The following is a 16,331-nucleotide window of genomic DNA, read 5'->3' as shown; positions in this document are numbered from 1 at the left end:
GAGAATAAATTTTTTTAAAAAAATGCAAAGAGGAAAAAAAACTGACCTGGAGCCAGAGACACACCCACAGGTTGTAAGGGGCTCTAGAAGTTAGCATCTTTTTAGGCTGCTTAAATCTCTAGAGAGAAAGTGGCAGAAGACATTCTACCACTCCCCTCCCACAGTAATTCCTAAAATAATTGGAGGCAGCCAGAGGAGTAGTGCCCTTTAACCATTAGTAGAGAAACTGAAACAAACCCACAGACTGGGGCATCTGTAAGCCACTGCAGATTCATGGAAACCAGCAGCATCTGGTGCCACCAGCTCGGAGATGGAGGGAACTCAGAGGAGCCAGAGAAAGTGACAAGGGACTGAAGGGTCCTGAAGGTACTGAAGTACCTAGAGGGAAAATGAGGGGCCTGCTGACAGAACCTAAGTCTGGGGCAGCTAGCAGGGCTTTCTGCAAAGGAAAGAACTTGAGGAGAGGAATTTATTTGCATGAAGTACTCTAAAATAAAGCCATTTTGTAAACGTAACACCCCCTCTCAGCAGCAAAACTCCTTTAGCACTCCAAATTTTTATGCTGCTTTGGTTCGCAGGAAGGTTTTAGAAGTAAGCCCCCTGAAGCTGTTCAGATCATTCGATTGAGCAGACAGAAGGAGGAGTAAGATGACTTCCCTTGATGGTCTTCTTGTAGCCGGAAGACCTCCAGGTTAAAACACTGCCTTGGAGAAAGTCCTCAGTTTACAGATGGCTGGTGATGTTTTCAGTCCCAAAGTGTCTCTGTCTCTGCTCCTTCTTTTCCCATGAGCTATGCCTTCATCAGCCAGCCTTGGGGCTCTGCACACATTCATCAGATGTATCTTTACCTGGCTTCCCCCTACCCCCTGCTGACTCTGCCAGCCCCTATGCCTAGTTCTGACTATTGGAGGGGTGGAGCTGGGCTGACACCACAGAGACCTCATGCTGGGCCCTGGCACTCTGAGGACTGTAGACCCCACGTGGCTGCCTCAGGGCCCTGCTCCAGGGCCTGCTGTTGGGGAGCACAGATTTCCCAATTTTATGGCAAAGAGCCAGAAAGAAGCCCAGAACAGAACCTATGAGCTCTTTTAATGCTTGGGAGAAAGTTCTAGAAGTAGTGAAGCCAGAGTTTTCATTGTCCTTCCACACTGCAGAGGGGAAGAAGACACCCGTAACAATGATTAAAAGGGTCAGGAAGGATGATATAAGCTTTGAACTGACTTCACGGTGGGCCTGTGTAGATGCGCATGGGGGGTGACTGACTCCACAGGGGGCCTGTGTATATGCGATTCGGAGGATGAGAAGTAAAGAATATGGCTGCCCTGCCCAGGGCACTGGGCTCCATCTCCAGCACCACACAGCTAATTAACTAAAATAAACAATAGGGATGATTAGTTTTAAGCGATAAGAGTCCAGGATGTTTCAGTCAGTAAACTGCCTTCCTGGTAAACAGACCTGAGTTTGATGCCCAGAACCCACTTTAAAAAACCAGGCAGGGGGTATTCCAAGATTGGTAAGAGACCCTATCTCAATAAAAATGAACAGAGCCAGAACATGAGCCAGGGTTGTCCTGTAGCCACCATATTCACACATGCATACACGCGTGCATGCGCGCGCGCGCGCACACACACACACACACACACACACACACACACACACGCTAATGCCCTAGACCCTGCAAGGCTGTCTTTGACAGTGAGTTTCGAGAACCTGATGGGACTTACAGGTCTTGCCCTCCAGTCAATCAACTCCAGTCCCTTTGTCCTGACAGCCTGTGATGTCAGCCTTGCCCACCTTGGAAGCTGGACAGAGTTGCCATGTTCCAACCAAACCCTGGGGTAACTGCCGGGGAAGTGTTCGCGTCTGCCTTCTATGGCCAGTCAATACTTTCAGTACAAGTGCGTTCGTTTCCCTTAAGGCCGGCCTCCTGAAGCCAGTCTCCACTGCATCACGCCCAGAGGTACTTGAGTCTGACAAGTCCCGAGGCTCCCTCATTTCCAGCTGTTTGTTCTTCCTGTTGTTGAAGCAGACGGCCCAGTCTCTGCTGCATATCAATCTCCTCTGGTGAATGACTCACTCAGGCCTCTCAGCCATCTCCTAAGGACCAGATAGATGCTGTTTATAATCTTAAATAAGAGAGGCAAGGTGCTTTTCTTGGGTCACATAGCTACTACCAAGCACTGAGGAGCACAGGCCGGGTAAATAAAGGTTCAAATGTGTGCTGGCTTGAGGGCGGCTGAAGGAAACTCTAAGGCCCAGGACAAGTTCTGACGTGGTTCGGTGGTGTTGCACATCCATGGTGCCTGGGCCTCTGGCACTGGCCCCCTCTCTCCTGTCCATAGCACCTCTCCAAAGAACAATTTCTCTAAAGCCATGGCCTTCCTATTCTGGAGTCTCATTGTAAGGTTGAGGCTAACACTCAGTTTGGGAAGGATGAAAGCCCTGCCTAGCTCCCCAGGAATAAGACAAGGCCTCCTACTGTCACCCTGGTGCCTTGTGTAACAGCTCTACAGAAGCCAGAGTCCTGACCTAAGCTAGAGGTCTCTGTTCAGCTCAACACTTACCATTCCTTAACAGCCTGGACTATGAGGGTACGTGTGAACTCAAACATTTACTCCAGTAACAATACAAATGATTCCCAGTGAGAAAGGTAAGCCTAGGGGTCCTGGTTTCCTCAGCCTATGTAGGTCATCCACTGGCAATAAGCCATGTCCAACTGCCTTGTTTCTGCCTTCCTCCTCCTGTGTGCATTTACCTTCTCCAGTTCCCCTCAGAACCAATCTCTTCCTCATGAATAAGATGCGACCGTGGCTGGGGAGATGGCTCAGTAGGGAAAATGCTTGCCAAGCAAGCCTGGGGAACTGAGTTCATCCATGTCCAAAGCCAAGTGCAGTGGCACATATGTGAACCAGGGGGATCCTGGGCAGACAGACTAAACTAGAATAGCCTAATTATCAATACCCCTAGTCCCAGTGAGAGAGACCCTGTCTTATAAAAGGGAGGGGGGACTGGGGCTGGAGAGGTAGCACAGCGGTTACAAGCAGTCACTGCTCTTGGAAAGAGCCTGGGTTTGGTTCCCAACACCCGCATCAGGTAGTTCAGAATTGCTTATAACTTGAGTTCCAGGGGATCCAATGCCCTCTAGCCTTTACTGGCATCTGCATATACATGGTGCGTATGGTGTGTATAACTTACAAAAGTGCTCATGCACTTGCATAAATAAAACAAGACATTCAAAGGAATGACACTTATAACCCCTGAGATTGACCTCTGCTTCCACTTAGGAATTTGCATACTCATGTGCACTCATGCATACACACACACACACACACAGAGAGAGAGAGAGAGAGAGAGAGAGAGAGAGAGAGAGAGAGAGAGAGAGATGACCAATGCATAGATGAGTGAGCATTCCACCCAGCTGCCCATGGTGATCATGTGCTTTCTTATGGATTCCTCTGCCAGGAGAAGCTGGAGGCCGCTGCTGTGCCAGGCTAGGCACATGATGGTAGGCGAGATTCTCCAGGTTCTTGGTGCTGTGCTCCTCTCTCTTCTATATGCAAATCACTCCTTTGGGCTCAGCAGTGAGCGGTTTCCTCAGAGCATCTCTATGACCTCACAGGTATACATGAAGTTGTAGGATCTCATCCTGGGGTCTTTTGTATAAGCTCGGATGGCGGTCAGGAGGCGTGTGGCTTTATCTGAGAGAGGGAACAGGCACTCCCAAGATAACTGGAGGGAAAGGCAGGGCCGCTATCTGTACCGAGCAGGAGCCACAACACTGGGGTAAACACGTCAGCCATCAGTCCACATCCTAAGTGGCAAAATGAATAGGTCTCCCCTCATCTTAGACTGTTTTCTCTTGCATTAACAGAATGCCATAGGCTGGGTAGATTATAAACAAAAGAAGTCTATTTGGTCTTGTTTTGGGAGGCTGAGAACATGGTCTCTGCACCGCTTCATTGATAAGACCGGAAGGCAAGAGAGGGCTGAGGATATGACGAGATGAGTTGATCAGGAACCTACTCAAGTGTCCACCTCACTATGGTGGCACTCACGCAATTGTGACTGTCATGGTTGATCTTCTCCGTCAACTTGACTGGGCTTAGAATACCCATGGAGTCACACCTCTGGACCTTCTGTAAGGAAGTTTCCAGAAAGGTTTGGATAAGGAGAGAAGACCTACAGTGAATACAACCCTGTCCTATGGGCTGCGACCCAGACTAGATGAGAGTGAGCTGAGGACCAGCCTCTGTCAGGCTCTGCTTCCTGAGTGTGGGTGCGGTGTGACCAGCGGCCTCGTGCTCCTGCTGCCGTGAGGACCATGCCATCGAGCCGTGGGCCAAAGTAAGCCTTCCCTTCTGTGAGTTGCTTTGTCAGGTGTTTTGACACAGCAGTAAGAAAAGGAGCCAGTCAGTGCCCTAGCCTCCTCTAACTCCCTTTAGCTCCGACACAATCACAATGCGTGCCAACATGACTCTTGAAGGTGACATTCAGCTGTAGCTTTCCCTTGTGTCACCCTGGACACCATCTCTGAGTTGGGAACACTCATTTTCCTGAGGGCCAAGGAGCCAGAGTTTGGAAGCAAAATAACCCACTGGGTTCTCAAGTACACTGTGCTACAAGGAAGACACACTCAACGTTACAGGTGGGTCAGACTCCGTTTCTGCATCCAGAAGCTACCCTGGAACTCATCCACCTTGAACAGCCTCCCATGGGTTCAGACGACTATTGAGTCACACCTCATTCTGGCCATCAGGTCTGTAACAGTCCTGTCCAGAGTCCTCTCTGAATGACAGTGGACGGTCTTCAGCACCAACTAGTACAATAGATTGGTAGCCCCACCACCATCCCTTCATGTATCAATTCCCACGTCTAACCATGTTCAGTAAATTTAATTAGTGTTGAGAAGCAGCTTATTTGGCAAGATGATCAGTTTTTAACCTGGGTAAACGACTTCCTTTATGACTATAAATTAGGCATGTGCGATCTTTTTCACGCATCACGGTTGTCCTCATAAACACCGGAGGCAGTTGCTGGGAGTCGCACTCTGTTACCTTTCCCATTACTGTTTTATCATCGTCCCAGTAGGAGTAGGGAAGTCATTCTGCTTTAATGACGGGAAGGATGTGGCGATGAGGGGCTGGTTTAATGAGGAAACTACCTCATGGTCAGCGTCTCCATCCATGCCTGTCCCTGCCTAGGCAAGCTCCACCCCCATCCCATGGGGCCTTCTGTCTGCAGCCTCCTTAGTGAGAGGCATACATGGGACTTTAAAGCTCCTTTGGTCTTAATTGCAAATAATTAGGGATCAAATATCTGCCAACAGTTGATTTCCGCAGCAGTGAGAGAAGATGAGAAGTCTCATTGTCTTCCATGGCCACAGGTTGGCACAGGTGTGTTCTTAACCATGACCTCCTCAGAGCGCACTTTACAGAAAGCCACCTGCAAGCTAATCAGTGCGAGCATTTTAAGTGGAGAAGTGGACAGTGGTGTTTAATACAATCTGGCTTTTCAAAGAAGAGGGGAGGAGGCAGTCTCTGAAGTTCCCTTTCCTCTGCCTCTCTAGGGGTCTCTTGACTGAAGAAGGAACCTCCACAAATATGTGTATCTTCCATGTCCCACCCGTGCTTCATGTCCTTCCTGCCATGCTTGAGAGAGGCAGACAAAGATGGATTCCAAACGATCACTACATGCAACCCCTGTCACCCTGCCCATGCCAGACCTGGCATTGGAATATCGGCACTAAATTGTCCTTAAAATTGTGTTCCTTAAAACCTGAGTGTTCTGTGGCCACACAAGGACAGTGGTCCGGCCCCTGTGGAGCTTCTTAAGGCTGGAACCAGGGCACACACTCTAGGGACCATGACTATAAGAAGAAGGACCCTCCAGGGTAAATCAGACCTGATATGCACTGGGGGAGAGCAAAGGGGTCCCAGCTGGACAAGCAGCAGCACAGCTGAGTCTGAGAAGCCGAAGACTTGAGTGGTTTCTTTTCTAAATGGGCCGCTGGGTTCTTGTTTTGCTGGTGCAGGAAGTTTATAGAAACAGTAGCTAGTGGTAAGGCTTCACTTCTTTGCCCTCTCTTGGGAAAGAAAAAAAAAAAAGCTGATTGTTTCAGCACCGTGTTAGTTTCTTCTAGTAGCTGCCAGCACTTTCCAAAGTGGCCCATTTCCCAGCCCAGGAGAATGCTGCTAATCAAACACACTTGGTAGCAAAACAACCAGAAGCCCTAGGCATGGGGGGATTGGGGGTGGGGGCCTTAGAGGAGGTTGAGGAGGGTTAAGGGGGGGGGATTTCCAGCCCAGAGCTCCTCTGCTAAGAGCCCACTCTCTGCACTCCTCAGCCTCTACAGAAAAGCTGCTGGGGTAGGAGGGTGGCTTTGGGGTGGAGGGAGCCTTTGCAGAGATGTAGGGACAGTCAGCCAAGCCGATAAAGGAGATTTTCACACCCTGCTCTGGTTTTGCCCTTTTACGCTGAAGAGATATGTTGACCTTCGAGTTTATTATGATGCAAGAAAAAGAGTCGATATTTTTTAACTTGCCAAGGTTAGGGGAATTTAAATGAGTTATTGAATCAAGTAGTTAATCTTCCCATAACTGATTTTTTTTTCCCTTTCAAATCTGTGTTGATGAAAAGCAGACTTAACCCAAAACAGAAAAAGAAGGATTCTTGGTTTTTTTCCCTTAAACATGTTTGTCTGAGGGAGAAGCTAGGCCTGAAGGCTCAGTGTTGACAGCCAGAACCATTTTATCTTGCATAGCATATGGGAGACGGTTTGGCTGGTTGGTTGGTTGGTTGGTTGGTTGGTGGGTGGGTTAGTCAGTCTTACTTGCTCTTTTATTTGGTTTTGGCTTTGGTTTTGGTTTTGGCACATGTTATGTAGTGCAGGCTAGTCTCAAACTTAGTATGTAACCAAGGCTAGCCTTGGACTTCCCACCCTCTTGCCTCTGCCTCCCAGACATTGAGATTAGTGTGTCCTGCCGCCGTAACAAGCATGGAAGACCACTGCATTGCAGCATAGTGCAAACATTCCCATAGCTGGAAACGCTGTATCCATGTTGGAATTATTTGAACTTTTCATTCTTTATAAAAAAAAAAAGTCTCAGCATGCCATGTGTTGTCATTAATGGTACCAGGCATCTCACAGTTCCCTGACTCTTCTCCTAGAGCAGAACATTAGTTTTATGCTCTGGATGGACTTCTCTCTTACCAGTGATATAAGCCATCCCCCAGCCACCTGCCTTAGGGTGCAAGCTCTGGGCACAACTGTCCAACGATCCTGTGGGTATATGTCAGATATAGGGGACATACTCAAGCAGTATGGCAACTGCCAATTCCAGGGTCTCAGGCTTGTAACCACAGACAAAGATCATGCTATAGAGGACTGGTCAGGCGTAGGAGGAGGATGCTTGTGGTCTCCCCAAGCCCTCCTTGCCACACTTCCCCTCTAGACTCTGCAGGAGCTTCCTGGAATAGACACAGCACTCCTCAATTTTTCTGTTCAGCTCTCTCAATTTTCGGCAGCTATACTTTTGCCTGACACTGAACTGAAAAGTAGCTCTTAGGCTCCCATGGCTCCTTCCTGGCCTGACTGTTTTAGTTACTTCTAAACTGCTGTGATAAAAGACACCATGGCCAAAGAGACTCATTAAAGAGTTTGTCAGGGCATTCCAGTTCAAAGGATGAGTCCATGACTATTATGGCAGAAAGCATGGCAGCAGGTAGGCAGGTAGGCAGGTGGGCAGGCAGCAGGCAGGCAGGTAGGCGGGCAGGCAGGCAGGCAGCAGGTAGGCAGGCAGCAGGCAGGCAGGCAGGCAGGCAGCAGGTAGGCAGGCGGGCAGGCAGCAGGCAGGCAGGCAGCAGGCAGGCAGGCAGGCAGCAGGTAGGCAGGCAGCAGGCAGGCAGGCAGGCAGGCAGGCATAGCACTGGAGCAGTAGCGGAGAGCTCACATCTGATCCACAAGATCAAGGCAGAGAGAGGCAGAACTCATTTGGAATGGCATGAGCCCACCTCCAGTGAAACACCTCCTCCAACAAAGTCACACCCCTAATCCTTCCCAAACAGTTCCACCAACTGGGGACCAGGCATTGAAATACATGAGCCTATGGGGGCTGTTCTCATTTAAGCCACCACACTGGCCTTATTTATATCATGGCTTTGCCATATTCCATCCTCACCCAGAATGACCAGATCAAAGAGAAGCAGAGTTACATCTTCTTCACCATTGAGACCTGTCAGAGACCTAGTACACAGCCTGGCTACAAATAATCACTTAAGAAAGATAATGATGGGTGTGGTAGCCCGTGCATGCGATACCAGCACTTGGAGCGTGGAGACAGGAAGATCAGAAATTTGTAGCCAGTCTGGTTTATATGAGATACTGTCTCAAAAGAAAGAAAAATAAAAGGAAAAGGAATAAGAGGAGAAAAGAAGAAAGTGAAAGACAGAGGAAGGGATGGGAGAAGAAACCGGTTTTATAATGATTTTGATGCAGTTCTAGTCTGTGGAGTGGCCACAGGGCATAGGAACAGTCCTCTGGTCTCAGGCACCTCTTAGTGAGCACAGGACTAGGTGTTTTCATTTATCCCATTGAGAGCAAGGAAAAGGCTGGGTGGTGGTGGTGCAGCACTTGGGAGGCAGAGGTAGGTGGCTTTCTGAGTTTGAGGCCAGCCTGGTCTATAGAGTGAGTTCCAGGACAGCCAGAGCTATACAGAGAAACCCTGTCTCGAAAAAAAACCAAAAAAAAAAAAAAAAAAAAAAAAAAAAAAGAGCAAGGAGAAGTAAGCCCAGGAAAGTACAAGTATTCCCCAAGGACCCTCCCATGGGTTCAGGGATGCACCGTGCTGTGTCTGAGATGTTCAGAGTGAATCTCATAAAAACATGAGCTCTGCACCGCAAGATAACCCTTTTAATTGGAAGAACACGGACTCCATGTACCCAGAGGCCCAACACCCCACCTTGGGTCACCTCAGCCTCAGAAGAACTTAAGACCTGTGTGTTTCTACTGTTCATGACCTAAAAGAGCATCATAGACTGTTTGTAACTCTTTTGCTCCAGCCCTGAGCTAACCCTCTGTGTTTGTGTGCATCTACAGGTCTTCCCAGCCCTGGACTGTCAATCTCCTGCGGGAAGAAACTCTGCAGCCACGGGAGCAGGTGCTTGCTCAATAGGACAACAGGGCAGCCTTTGTGCCACTGTCTGGAGGTGTGCAGACCCCGCTACATGCCTGTGTGTGGCTCCGATGGGAGGCTCTACGGGAACCACTGTGAGCTCCGCCGTGCAGCCTGCCTGCTGGGCAAACAAATTGTCAGTGTACACAGCAAGGACTGCTTCCTCAAAGGTAGGAAGAGAGCCCCTTGCCTGTGCTTCAGAGTTCTGTGATGGGTCTTTTGACACTCTTGTGGCCAGTGACAATAATGCTGGGTGCACAGGTCTTAGGTAAAGAGGCAGTAAAGAGAAGGGTTGGTACATTAACCCAATAGCAGCAGGGACCTTTCAGTCATATATATTAAGTCTAAGTCCTACTCCAGAGATTCCCACCTTTGCCTACCCTGAGAACAGACTCCAGGGAGGCCAAACCAAACCCTTAACAGATACAGAGTCTCTATTAGGCACCAGGTAATAAGGTACAATCCAAGTCTCCACCTAGCATGTGTCCTTGCAAAGTGGCAACAGAGACCACATGTGTCCCTCTGAAAAGAGTTCCATGAGTCAGGAAGTTACCAGGTGTAATTAAAATGACCAGATGGTACTAGCAGAGTGGTCCCCAGCCAGTGGGAGAGTATCCCATGCCTTGCCTTTTCAAAGACACTCTGAACAAAGCCAGCGAAGACAGTAGAACACACCTGTGGAGACAGACCAAAGGACTCACTGTGCATGGGGCTTAGGTGGGAAGAAAGGAACTAGACCGTAAGAGCTGCAGGGAGGGATTCTGTTTTATGTATTAATGTTTTCTCAGCACCCAGCACAGTACAGCACAAAGGTGCTCAGAGGTTCACAGATACGTGTGGATACAAAGGCTAGAGGCTAGAACGCTGTTCCCTGTGTTGATGTGGCCTCAATGAGTAGTGTGCGCCGGGGCCTGCAGAGGTGCTTGTAAGCATGAGTAAACCAGCCGTGTGTGCATTAAGTTTCCTATACTATAGAAACAGCACATGGCAGCTGGACAAACCTGGCTGAACTAGAGGAAAGGACTAGAGGTGAAAGGGCTGCCTCAGATCCGGTGATGTCCGAGATCTGCTTTGGATATAGTAAGGAAGGTAGGAGAGATATGTGTACGTTTGAAGTGCTGGCCACCAAGGGCTTCTGAGCTACTCTGCAGTGACGAGCTGGGCCTTAGAGGCTCCCTGTGACAGGTGCATGTGCCACAGGGTACATGCCTGGGTTGGGAGGTCACAATCTAAGTGAAAAACACGGGTATGTGAGCCTCCACCCGCTCCCTCCGCCATGAGCCACCAGCACCCTGGTAACAAAGAGGCTGTTCTGGGTTGTCTGTGGTGGTGTGGGCTCCGGGAAGGTGCACTTAAGCCTGTGACACTTTCATTGCTGTGGTCATGACGCTAATGTTGAGGTGCTTCAAAATCATGAGGTACATTATGCAAATGGGACGACAACGAGCTGAGAACGGATGCCTGGAAGCGCTGCCCAGCTCGCGCCTGCGCTTCCCCGGCAACCGAGCGCACTAAAACACTTGACCAGTTGCTCCAGCTTTATTGGCCGTGTTGAATTTTATAGACTGATGTTCCATTCTCTGGTTTCCAATATCCCCCAAATTGCATCTTTCTGAAGGTTTTTTATTTCCTCATCGGAGTGTGCACAGCCTCCCCTGCCATCGGTTATTCAAACAGCATTTCTCATTTCACAGGAGGGGAAGAACAACGGTCACAAAACCTGCCGCAGTGGGGGATGACAAGGGCAGTCTCGAGCTGGGTTCCATGTTGATTGATTTTATGCACTGAATTTTCCTAATGCACTGTATCACCAGTCCTGCGACATACACACACACACACACACAATGCAGAGCTGTTCCCCTTCAGATCCCCCTTCAAGTGAACAAGTCTCCACAAGTCCCAAAATACCAGGTTACATCTGGGCTCTGGTATGTCTCGGCTGTATGTCTCTGGGTGCCTCTCTGTGTGGTCCTGGGTGCCTCTCTGTCATCGCTGTCCTCTCCTTCAGCTATAACATGAGCCTGGTGGCCATCACTGCTTGTTCTGGCCATGCAAAGTAAGGGAAACACACAAAGATCATGTGGCATGACACCTGGCCCCCTGTACTGATATGAATCATTGCTTCTCAGCTAATATGGCTACAGGCTAATATGGCTACAGGCTTAGAGCACAGAGATGCCCAACTTGAAGGGAACACAGAGGCAGGAACAGAGGCTCTGCCTAGGAGGCTCCAAGGAACCTCTCAGAGCCCAGATAGCTTAGTGGTGAAGAGAGACTGCTATAGGAGGTTGTGAGTACCAAGCGCTGATGTTTTCATACGGTGTCCACCTAGAACCAGCACTTCTTCTCTACCCCTGATCCTTACGTCTGGACTTCTTGGGAAATCCTTTTAACACCTATTGCTAGTGGTGAGCCATATGGCATGCAGGAGGGCCCAGTCTCCTAAGATTCCTCTAGAGTTCTCAACCATGTGGATCATGACCTCTTGGGGTGGGGTTCAAATGACCCTTCATGGGGTCACCCAAGAATTGGAAAACACAGATGTTTATATTACAATTCATAACAGTAGCAAAATTACAGTTATGTAGTAGCATCAAAAACAATTTTGTGGTTGGGGTCACTACATGTGAGGAACTGTATTAAAGGGTCACAGTATGAGGAAGCTTTAGGATGTATCCTGGAGGGACTTAAGCGCTCATTAACAGGGGTGGATGGCACGTCAGCCCTAAGAGAGGAACATCTCCCAGAGCCATGGCTCCAATAGAAAGCTAATGGCAGAAGGGCTGAGGGGTGGAGGCTAAGGAGAGAGGAGTGAAGGACCACATTGTCTGCTACCCCTACCTCACAATGGCAGCAGTCTGCCTAATCCCAGCTTGAGTGTCATAGGTTACAAGTTGTTATTCATTCCAGATTTCCAAGAAGTTATTAACATGGGAAACTTGAGAACACTTTTGCCCATGAAAACACAATTTCTAAAAATCAATCATTTTCTGTTCTCTGGGAGAACCCATGAGAGAACACTCCACTCTGTAGGAGTTTATCTGTCCCCAGAAGCTGGAGTGTGTTAGTCAAGAGGAAGAACTGTGACAGACTACACTGGACCAAGGCAGTATGTCTAGAGCCTCTGAAAGGCAGGCTTCTGCCAAGGGCTGGCTGGGGACACACAGCCCTCGCCATACAATGAGAGAGAAGAGTCAGAATTCTAAGCACCCTGCTCATAAGAAAACTTCTACTATCAATCAGCCGCAGTTGCTATGGTGACAGAATTCTTTGTAACTGCTAAATAAAATACAGTATCATTTAGGCATCATTGGCCTGTGTGAAAAATCAGACGAAATCCAAACTCTGACTGGCTTCAACTCAAGTTTGTAGCTTTAACCCCAGGCCTCCTGGACCAGAAGCTAGGCATCCATTGTTCAAAGTTAGGAGCAAGGAGAAATCTGGGAAAGACTTTTTTGGGAGATGTGCTTTTCCTCAACTCCAAATACCACCAAGGTCATACACCCAGACACTGGATGGGACTCGCTGCCTGGCTTCAGACAGAGCTTGTGTTTGAAGGCATCGTGTCACAGGGCATTCCTCCAAGCACACTAGCTTTCCCTTTAAAAGGTACCTGCTCTGATTTGGTTTTGAAGTCACACTCTCCCTCCCACAAACGTGCCTTCTAAGCAATCCCTCAACAAACTAGGGTTGCATTATATGGCTGATATAATGGCATATTTGGGCGGGTTTCCAAACCATGAAATTATGGAAGCAAAACGGGTGGTTAGAGCCGGTCTTCAGCCTTGTCAGCCTGCAGAGTATTTGCAGATGTTCTTTAGAGTGCCCAGGACCCAAGGCATGCTTCCAGGCTAGTGACATCCAAGAAAATAATCTACATTTCCATTTTAAAAAATGAGAAGAGCATACACTCACTGGGCTTTTCTGTCCTTCAAGTATTACTGTTCTAAAAATATTGTGCACAAGTGTGTGTGTGTGTGTGTGTGTGTGTGTGTGTGTGTGTGTGTGTGTGTGTATCTGTGTCTGTGGGTGAGAGGCCAGATGATGGTTTCCGATCCTGTGGAACTAGAATTATAGGCACTTGTGATCCTACAGATGTGCGCACTGAAGCCTGAACGCCCGTTCTCTCCAAGAGCAGCAAGTGCTCTTGACTGCTGCACCCTCTCTCTAGCACCCTAGATTATTTTTTTCTTAAGTGCCGGTAGACAGTCATGAGAACTCAACTTCCCGTCCACATGTTAGTAAAGTAAATCTTGCTGCCAGAGAACCTTCTTTCTTTCTCTCTCCCTTTCTTTTCATCTCTCTGTTGTTATCATTAGATTGTTGTTGTTGTGGTAGTGGTGGTGGTAGTTGTGGTGGTTGTGGTTGTGGTTAATGCTGCTGAGCTACTTGCATCTTTCTTGGTGCCTTCAGAACTTAACTTAGGTTCCATATCTTCCCAGGGCCAATTCTATACTCCTATAAGCCTCATCTGCCCTTCCAGGGACAGTTACTCTCACCCCCCCGGCTATGCCAGCCACGGGAGACTTTAGTCTAGTTGCCAGAACATGTGAGATCTTGCTGCCGAGCTGTAGCAGAATGGACATGGTTGACTCTGCCAGAGGAGTAGCTTCTGCAGCTTGAAAGCCCTCTGTCCAGGAAGGACTGAGGCCCAAGGAAGTAAAGGGAGACCCAGGCTTTGGGGGCCAAGTGTGTTGCTATAGCTCCTTGGACTGGGCCACTGAGGCTGGCCTCATCTGTAAAGTGGGTATAATGCCATGGGTGTTGTGAGAATGAAATGGACCATGTCTGTGCTGACTAAGCGCTTTTCTCAGAGTGGCACTGGTGGCCTCTGGATGATGGTGATGTTATTGCAGACAGCAAGACACACTCAAGGAGAAGGTCCAAAAGGCTGTAAAATCTATACCCTATTACATGGCCATGAATCTTGGCTACATTGAGAGATGCCTAGGAGATTGGTCAAGTACTTCTCTCAGTATGCCTGTGAAGACATTTTACTGATTGTATCAGGAGCTAGACACAGTGCTGCAAGCTCATCACCTAGCACTGGGCAGGCTGAGGCAAAATTGTCAAAATTTCAAGGTAAACCTGAACCACATGGTAAGGAAACAGAGAGGGAGATGGAGAGGGGAAGGGGGAGGGGGAAGGAAAGGGGAGGGGAGGAGAGGAGAGGGGAGGAGAAGGGAGGAGAGGAGAGGAGAGGAAAAACAGACAGACTAGACTGGAATTGTGAGGGTTTAAGGGGTTCTGACATTAATGCCTTGTTTTGTGAGACAGGAGCATTTTTTGAGCTGTTACAGAAGTAGAAGAACAGGTCATCGGGCGTGTCCTTCAGAACTTGCATTTGCCTATAGTCTCTTTCTCAGCTTTCCAGCAAACATGGGGTGAAGAACCTTCCACACCACACTCTTCCACTACTACAGTGTCCTACCCAAATGCATGAGGCCATGTGACTATGGCCTGAATCCCTTAGAGACACAAAACCATTTGTCCTTTTCAGTTGTCCTCTCAAGTACTGTTGGTCACAGCTGCACAAGAATGCAGAGGCTACACTGGATATGGCAGGAAGGTAAGGGGTGGTGGCTCTTCCCTCAAGCTAGAGGAGACAAGATGGGTCCTACCTGTTTCTTTAGGAAGTGACAGGAGTTTGATCTCCTCCAGAAGGGTCCTTCTGGGAAGAGAGCTGAGTCTCCTATGTTCCCTACTGGTTAGCAAGAAGCAAGAAAACCTGATACCCAGCAAGGATGCAGTTCCTGGAACGTACAGACGAGTTTGGAGCAATGTTGGTAGAGCATGAGAGAGACATTCTGCCGTCAGAGTGTGAAGGAGGGAGAGATTTCTTAAGCATGCTTGCAGAGGAGGCCCCAGGAGGTGGATCTTGAAAAGACAGAGGGGATGCCAGGTAGGAACAGTGGGGAAGGTTTCGAGGGGCACAGAAAGGATCAAATGTCTAAGATTTGGATCCCAGGGAGAAGTGGAGTTCAGGAAAGAGCCAGGCAGAACAGTGTGAACTCAAATTGATGCTGTACACAGGGAGAGGGGGTAGCCGTTGGAATGAAGGCCAGCTCCAGCCCCTAGCATCCGTACAATCTCAGCCTACAGCTTCTCTCACCAGACACAACACCAGGACCTCAAGGATAGATAGGAATCAGTGGGCAATTGGATCTGGCCAGCATCAGTGTACACAACCAGAGACTGGCTGAACTGAAAATTTACCCACGCCCCAGCACAAACACGCACCCCACTGCAGCCTCCTTGGGGTGCATTTATTCCACTTGTAGAATCTGCTTCCAGAGTAGGAAAAAAAATGACTTCAAACAAACATGTGTGCTCTTTGACTATTTCCCCTTGGGTTTCAGCAAGAAACGTCTTGGTCTGAGTCCCTTGCAAATGTGCAAGAAACACTATCAGTTCAGCACGTGTGGTGTGCTCCACAGAACAGCTGCATTCTGAATGAATTAATTACAACCCGGTAATTAAAAATTGCTAATAAGTTATTGAGCTGAGAAAGTCTCGCACTGCATTGATTTCATGCACAGAAACAAGCTACGGTCTCTGAGCCTCCCACCTCCGCCATTGTTCCCCACTGTCTTCAGCACCTCTTCTGCTTGTCTCTCCACCCCACCCCTGCTTCTCTCTAACTTCCTCGGTGTGTCAGCCGTTGGCAGGCTCACTTTCCAACCCTAGAGTCAAAGGAAAAGGCTTTGCCTCAGAATCCCTTCATGCAAGCTTTCTCTGTCCCTTTCTAATTCACAGCCATTGAATTACGACGTAAGGTCACCTACACAGCTCTTGCTGCACAACCATGGGGACCTGATCACAGACTCCGACACCCACATGGCAGCCTGGGTGTGGTATTGAGTTCCCCTAGAACTCCAGAGCTGTCGGGGCCTGACGATCACTGGATCTTATTGACAACCAGCCTACTCAATAGAGACTTTCCCTAAAGAAGTAAAGTAGAGATAGATAAAGGGAGTACCCAACACCTTCCACTGCCCTCTGTGCTTGTGTTCACATACATACATATGACACACACACACACACTCACACACACTCACACACACACATTGATGAGCCAAGACAAATCTTTCCCCCCATAAGTTCATCTTGTGAAATGTTCTGTCACAGCAAACAGAACTTTTAGAAGGCCACTGAAACATT

The 16,331-nt window shown here is 48.7% G+C and overlaps 1 protein-coding gene across 2 annotated transcripts in view; it reads left to right on the top strand.

Annotated features, from left to right (window-relative positions):
* Fstl4 (follistatin like 4) overlaps window positions 1–16,331 on the top strand; it is a 411,964-nt gene that overhangs the window by 218,041 nt on the left and 177,592 nt on the right. Inside the window, exon 3 of one of the 2 annotated variants that reach the window (XM_052197362.1) lies at window positions 9,095–9,340. In XM_052197362.1, the coding sequence (XP_052053322.1) occupies window positions 9,095–9,340 (246 nt within the window). The remainder of the gene's footprint in view (window positions 1–9,094; window positions 9,341–16,331) is intronic. The other variant, XM_052197361.1, reaches the window with a different exon arrangement.

The sequence above is a fragment of the Apodemus sylvaticus genome, chromosome 10, assembly GCF_947179515.1.
Source record: "Apodemus sylvaticus chromosome 10, mApoSyl1.1, whole genome shotgun sequence".
NCBI classification, from domain to species: Eukaryota; Metazoa; Chordata; class Mammalia; order Rodentia; family Muridae; genus Apodemus; species Apodemus sylvaticus.
The sequence above is the reverse complement of the archived record's forward strand: the minus strand, read 5'-3'. Positions and strand labels throughout refer to the sequence as shown.